A 7302-nucleotide genomic window follows, 5' to 3' on the forward strand; every position below is an offset into this window, starting at 1 on the left:
TGTTCATGATGCTGCTTCAGTCTGTTCATGATGCTGCTTCAGTCTGTTCATGATGCTGCTTCAGTGTGTTCATGATGCTGTTTCAGTCTGTTCATGATGCTGTTTCAGTCTGTTCATGATGCTGCTTCAGTCTGTTCATGATGCTACTCACATTAAACTACAGCCCCCCCCCCCCCCCTAGACAACGGGTCATTTACCCAGTCAAGTCTAACATGATTATAAACAACAAACAGAAAACACCAAATGCTCCAACAAGTTTATATGAATACACTAAAAGTAGAGAATCGTGTTAATTTTAATTTCACATTATGAAGTTCAACTGACACGGCTGTAAAGGAGTATTTCCAACATTTTACAACCCTCATTACAAAGAAACAAGACGTCTCTCACGGAGACCGTTTGTGATGATCCAATTAGAAACTCCACAAAATCACCAACAACTTATAAAGAATAAAAAGTGAGGAAAAAGACAAAACGTGTAAGTAAACGTCAGACGCTGAGTTTACCGTAAGATGTAAGTGAGAAGCAGCATCTGCAGAACAAGAAATGGGTACGCAAAGCTCTCCCTCAGCGGTGGAGTCCACATCACTCGAGTGCTCTGATTTACAATCACAAAAATTAAAAGTTACAATTTTATTAAAATAAACATATCTAATGGAAAACACATGACTTAGATATTGATCCTGTGTTTTTCATTAAAAATACTTCAACTCATGACAACAGGATGTAATTTAGCAAGTTTCCATATGAGCTACTATGAGTTTTAAAAGAGTGCAGTTTGGTTAGTTTTAGTTACAGAATTCAAAACTATTTGTTTCTTGATGTTGAGAACAATTCACTCACTTCACCATGATTGAAGAAGAAACACACTGCCGTAACAATTCCTCCCAGTCGACTTCCACTGGTTAAAACAAGAAAACAGACTAGTTAAAATCAGATTAGAGCCAGAGAGCAGAAGACAGACAGGACTTGTGTTTGATGTTTGGATCAGAGAGGAGGCACGTGAGGCCTCATTCAACAAGAACTTGTTATGCCCACTTTGAGCTCATCCTTTGTGCCACTAACTGTGGGTGGGGTGAAGAAGCAGTCACCATCGTCTGTCACCCACAGCAGATTACCCTCAAACAGCACAATGAGCCAACTGCAGCAGCACACGAACTGATTTACTTGGCAGCGCAGTTTGAAGTGCATATCTCCTTTTGAAAGGGATTTTAATTTTTTTTACATTCAACCTTTATTTATACAAGTCTCACTGAACAACGAGGACTTTTACAAGGACCTCAATTTTAAATTTAAATTTCAAATACAAATTATTAAAATTAAAATGAAGGTCCTTGTAAATGAGTAACTGAGTTCCTCGGCTGGCCTGGGAACGCCTTGGGCTCCCCCGGAGGAGCTGGCCCAAGTGGCCGGGGAGAGGGAAGTCTGCCCCCCCCCACGACTCGACCCCGGATAAGCAGAAGAAAATGGATGGATGGAATTTCAAATTAAAGTTTTAAATTAAAACAATTGAAATTTTTAATAATTTACAATTATGACCTCATTTACAAAAAGTTGGTACATTAAGTAAAATGTAAATAAAATTGCAACTTGCAAATAGAAAGTGGTAAATTTAACAAAAGTTAAAACAAAAAATAATTGTACCTTTAAAAAAAGGGTATTTGAATTTTAGGCAGTAACATCTCAAAAGAAGCCAAAAGCTTTGGTGAACTGGGACCAGTCTGCCCCAGTGCTCAGTATAAAAACATCTATGTTCTGATTCTGACTACAGCGCAGGTGCAGCGCAGGTGCAGCGCAGGTGCAGCGTGAACCTACCTGAGGTAAGCACCGTAAATGAAGAACAGGCTCATCATCACTCCGTTCAGCAGGAACACGCAGGCGACATAGAAGTAAGCTGGGTCTCCCAACCCTGACGTGCACACAGAGTTCAATCAACGGTCAGCAAATGTCAAGTCAAATATTATGTTGTTGAAGAGAGACAGCCCATGTCATGTCAAGGGGCCTCCCTCCCATTTTTCTTAAAGAGACGCTGCTCGCTCCCTCACCATCCATCCTTCAGTTCAGACTGTCTTATACTGCCATCCAGTGGTCAAAAAGGTACTACACATAAACATTAACCAACATTTCTTCTTAAATTTGACAATAATTACTAATAATTGTCAAATTTCAAACAATATCATCATTTATTGCAATAATTTCAGACAGTCGTCCAGCAACATGTATTTTCGTGACAGGCCTACTTGGTGCTTTATAAATAAACTGAACTGAATTATTCCCTTCATGGTTTACGTTTTATTTCTGTTTGTTAGGTTGTGTTACTTGTGTTTCCTGTCAGTTTAGATATTTATCCATTTGTGTTTTGGGTATTTCTTAGTTCATATCTTAGATCTTACTCGTGTTTTTTATTCTTTACAATTTGTATTTTTGTTGGATGTAACTGGGACCCTGTGTGCATAGTTTCATTCCACCACATGGACCACATGAGGTGTGAATGACAGACACCTAGACCTTTTGTGCTTCATGTCTCATTTAGCCTCAGTCAAACTCCTCAAAGTGTTTGTCCAGTTAGTGTCCCCCCTCACCTGTCCCACTCACCTGTCCCACTCACCTGTCCCCACTCACCTGTCCCCACTCACCTGTCCCACTCACCTGTCCCCCTCACCTGTCCCCCTCACCTGTCCCCACTCAGCAACCAGCCCAGGTATTTCCATTATCCTCTCATCTCAGTCTGTTTCACTTCTGCATGACACGTTTTTCACCTCACTGTTGGTGCTTCATGTCTTCATGCACTTCCTGTTATCATCTGTTTTCTTGTTAGTTTAGTTTTGCTGCCACGCCAGCGTTTTGTTCGACTTTGTTTAATCTTTGAGCTCCTCAGATCAGTCCTGCAGCTGAGTCCAGTCCTGCAGCTGGTTCCAGTCCTGCAGTTGGGTCCAGTCCTGCAGCTGGTTCCAGTCCTGCAGTTGGGTCCAGTCCTGCAGCTGGTTGCAGTTGGGTCCAGTCCTGCAGCTGGGTCCAGTCCTGCAGCTGGGTCCAGTCCTGCAGCTGGGTCCAGTCCTGCAGTTGGGTCCAGTCTGCAGCTGGGTCCAGTCCTGCAGCTGGGTCCAGTCTGCAGCTGGGTCCAGTCCTGCAGCTGGGTCCAGTCTGCAGCTTGGTCCAGTCTGCAGCTGGGTCCAGTCTGCAGCTGGGTCCAGTCTGCAGCTGGGTCCAGTCTGCAGCTGGGTCCAGTCCTGCAGCTGGGTCCAGTCCTGCAGCTGGGTCCAGTCTGCAGCTTGGTCCAGTCTGCAGCTGGGTCCAGTCTGCAGCTGGGTCCAGTCTGCAGCTGGGTCCAGTCCTGCAGCTGGGTCCAGTCCTGCAGCTGGGTCCAGTCTGCAGCTGGGTCCAGTCTGCAGCTGGGTCCAGTCCTGCAGCTGGGTCCAGTCCTCCACAAACCCACAGGGTTGCTTCAGAAATCCTGCTTACATTTAGAGTCAGTAAGATCTGGGGCCGTTCCAGTTCACCGATGGCCATGTACAAATATCACTTGTTTGTCTGAAGACCTTTGCTCCGTCTGCGAAGGAACAACAAACAACGACTCCCTGCAGCCGGAGTTTGATTTTATTACACCTGTTATGTTCCTACAGTGGAAAAAACTCACAAAGGAATCTTTAGTTTGCTTTCCATTATATTAAAGAGTTGTGTTTTTATTCAGATAACAATAGTGTGAGATATGTGGCTCTTAATGTAAATAATGAGACAACACCGGCGGCCTACATTAAAGCTCACGCTGTATTAGCTTTAAATCTAAGTTACTACATTCCTTGTTAACTTTAAACTGATTATTAATACAAATGGCACAAAGTCCAAAGAGTTTCACCACAGATAAAAAGAACCATTCTCAGACGTGCAGTTTTTAAAGGACACTTGAAGAAGAGGAACTCCCGGTCTTTATTCGTGCGTAGTAACTTTATGGACTCAGGTGTTGAGTTTTTATGATAAATGGACTTGTGTTCGTGTCACACTTCAGACAGGCTGCAGGAAACTTTGATCGCTTCAGATCATTTGCAGCTCGTGTAGAACAGAAGCTCAGCTCTGTAAAGACGCTGGGAGCTGCCGTGTCACCTGACGGGTTGTGAATTACTGGTGGAACACAAAAACGAGCTTGTATTAATCTGAAACTTACACTCCCTGCTCCAACGTGCCATCTTAAATCTCACAGAACACGGTGCTGACTGACAGTTACAGGAAACTGCAGCAGCTCTGAGCAAACTCAAGTCAGGCCGAGTGCAGCGACCCTCGTGCTCCCACTAATGAAACTGAGGTTGCACGTGCACAGACAGCTGGCACGTTTTTAGCTTGTTAACAAGTTCACACTTTTCAAGAGTTCCAAGAAGCAAACTTAACTTTGTGACAGCTTTAAAATACTTTTTCTAACAGGGTAGTTATATCGGTATTAATTGTACTTTCAGTTGTTTACGTTTTTAAACCAGATGTGTCGTTTCTTTGTACGGCACGACAGCGATGGGCTTTTATAAATAAGTCCATGTCGCGTTTGTAGTGACTACAGTTAGTGGAACTTCTTGGATCCCACAGAAGTTTCAGCACTTTATATGTTTCAAATTGTAAGCATGTTTGTACATAACGAGCTGTAGGGATGGATGTTAGGCACATGTGTCACAGCTATGAATATCTGTATCTGAACACGCAAAAGATGATTTTCTCTGGGTCTTGAGGACATTAACCTGACTTTGTTTACGACATCCTAACCTGCAGAAACAAAGAAAACATTATTCAGTCTTTAAAGGATGCTCTGCGGGCTCTCTTCAAGCTAAATGGACTCTGGAGGTACCAGGAGGGTTCTGGCTGACAACATTGTGTGTCCTGTTGGATTCTGTACTTGAGATGTGTAACATTTTTCTTGAACTTCACGTTTTCTTTGCTGGAGGCTGCTGAACTGACCCTGCCTGCTTTCCATTTTAAAAATACAACTAATGCAATTTTTAAAGGCCTCCAAGAAAAAACGTTCACATAAAGGAAGCTGAGCATTTAACTGACTCAAATAGAATTGGCACTTAATGTGACTCATTTCTGTCGCAACAGATTTAAAAACCTGCAGCTAAAACTAGTAGATCACATGAGAGACCAACTGACTTTCATAAGGCATTTGTCATTTAATGGCAGTAAAAATATTTTCAAAAGTCAAGACAAGTGAAAAAGAACTGTATGCTAGAATTATTATTTATAGAGCCATCATTTGACCACCTTAGTCTCGCTGTCAAATTGAAACGTTACACTTTCAACACTTTAAAAACAAGACAAAATGTTTAATGTGGTTAAAACGCTTTTTGCATGAAAATAAAAAATTGTCAGTGTCTTGTTCAAATTATTAGACAAAATGAACGTGAGGAGCACTTCAGATGTCAGAATGTGCAACTCGCGATCACTGCACTAAAACTAATCATCTTGCAGCACGTTGTGTGTGCGTGTTGTGCACTAACGAGCGTGTTGTGCACTAACGAGCGTGTTGTGCACTAACGAGTGTGTTGTGCACTAACGAGCGTGTTGTGCACTAACGAGCGTGTTGTGCACTAACGAGCGTGTTAGCATTTCAGGTGTGGGCTCCACGGTGCCAGAATGTACCTTCACAGCTGTCCACAGCAGACAGCCCCTCTCCTCTGTTGATGGACCAGCACATTTTTGTGGGGATCCCCAAGTAGCTCATTACACCAGAGTACATACGGTACCAGCTGGCCAGGACCACCTGAGGAGAGCGGAGACAATGGAACGGCACAAACATGACACTTCACAAGGCCTTTCTATCCTAATGACAGCACTCAGGGAAATCCGACATATTTCTGCAACAAGTTACGCAACTAAGTTGCAACTTTTAAGACGTTTCAAAATTTTAGATGATTTCTGTCAAAGAGCATGATGTGAAAAATGTGCACAATACGATTAGTAGCATTAAAATTCTAAGAATAGTAATAATTCTAATTTCAAACGTACCTCTGGATAGAGATTAAATCTCTTCAGTGTGTTAATAACCAGAGGATGCTCAGTCAGTCGATCATTCATGATCATGTGGAGGCCGTCCAGGAAAGAAGGAGCCTCAATAATTGTCTTGTAGTAGGAATAATAAAGACCCTGCGACCAAAAGAAAGTTACAAACAGAAAATTAAAACGAGAAGGGCTGGATGAGCAACAGGCCGCAGCAGGTCCTAAACAAAAGTACAAGATGAAGCTGGGATGAAACGTGTTCCTTGGGCTCAGCAGATGCATCGTCCGTTTGGCAGCACGCTGCAGGAGTGAAGCAAACGATTAAACGTTAGTGTCATCCCTGAACCATGAGCAGCTCAAAAACAACATGGACTGATTTCACCCTTCAGCAGGAACTGTCATGATCAAACTGAAAAATTCAACAGAGCGTCACAAAGTTAGGACAGACACGGTTAAAATCTCTTTTGGATCAAGTCTACTTTTATATATTAACGTGTACGAAACCCGGATGTTTGTCTGCGTGTGTTCAGAACACACAGGTGTGGCTAACTCAAACAGGTACCAGGTCACTTCTACTGCACTTTGTTTTTACATCTTGTTTGGTAGTCAAACAAAAAGGAAGTGCTCAGACATGGAAAAGGCCTCGTGCAGACTTTGTTCTTTACAAATGAATACACAACTCAAGCTTCAACTAGCTGAACCCATAAATGATGACGGATCAACGTTAATCCAACACACGACACACAAAAACAATCTCACAATCAACGGACTGTGCTACCACATCTGGACAAACAATAATCAGAGCTTCATCACATGCAAACACTGATGGGACACACACCAGAGGCAGTGAGGGGTTCAGTGTCTTGCCCAGGGACACTTCAGCATGTGACTGATGCTGGAGTTGAACCCCCAACTCTTGCATTGGAGGACGACTGCTCTAACCACTGAGCCACAGCCGCCTCTCACAACAACACAACTACTTCTTTGGAAACAGTCGATAAGTCGATTGAGAGGCCAACATGCAATGAGTGTGAGAAACGATCCAAGGTTCTCGATACAAAGAAAGTATTTGAACTCAGACATGGAAAAGTTTATCCTGAACTGGTTCAAATGGTGCAGTTAGAACATTTACTCCAGCAGTTTTCCAGATTTATTCAACGTGGTTCTGAAATGAAGGTCCTCGCTTTGAATAGACAAAACTCTCGAATCCATCAAAAACCAAAAGGGCTCGAGTCACGTAACCGACCTACGTTAGGCTGGTTGTAGGTTGTGCTGGTAAACAGGCGCAGTGGAACTGGACCAACGTTAGACCAGACAGGCGCAGTG

The 7302-nt window shown here is 43.0% G+C and overlaps 1 protein-coding gene across 1 annotated transcript in view; it reads right to left on the reverse strand.

Annotated features, from left to right (window-relative positions):
- The window catches only part of dpy19l1l (dpy-19-like 1, like (H. sapiens)), a 74588-nt gene that overhangs the window by 65626 nt on the left and 1660 nt on the right, over positions 1-7302 (reverse strand). Inside the window, exons 2-6 of the mRNA XM_037676509.1 lie at positions 5986-6123; positions 5620-5740; positions 1816-1909; positions 844-901; positions 507-598 (exon numbers count right to left, since the gene is read on the reverse strand). Of these exons, the coding sequence (XP_037532437.1) occupies positions 507-598; positions 844-901; positions 1816-1909; positions 5620-5740; positions 5986-6123 (503 nt within the window). The remainder of the gene's footprint in view (positions 1-506; positions 599-843; positions 902-1815; positions 1910-5619; positions 5741-5985; positions 6124-7302) is intronic.

Source organism: Nematolebias whitei, chromosome 5 (genome assembly GCF_014905685.2).
Source record: "Nematolebias whitei isolate Nwh7 chromosome 5, NemWhi1, whole genome shotgun sequence".
Lineage (NCBI taxonomy): Eukaryota > Metazoa > Chordata > Actinopteri > Cyprinodontiformes > Rivulidae > Nematolebias > Nematolebias whitei.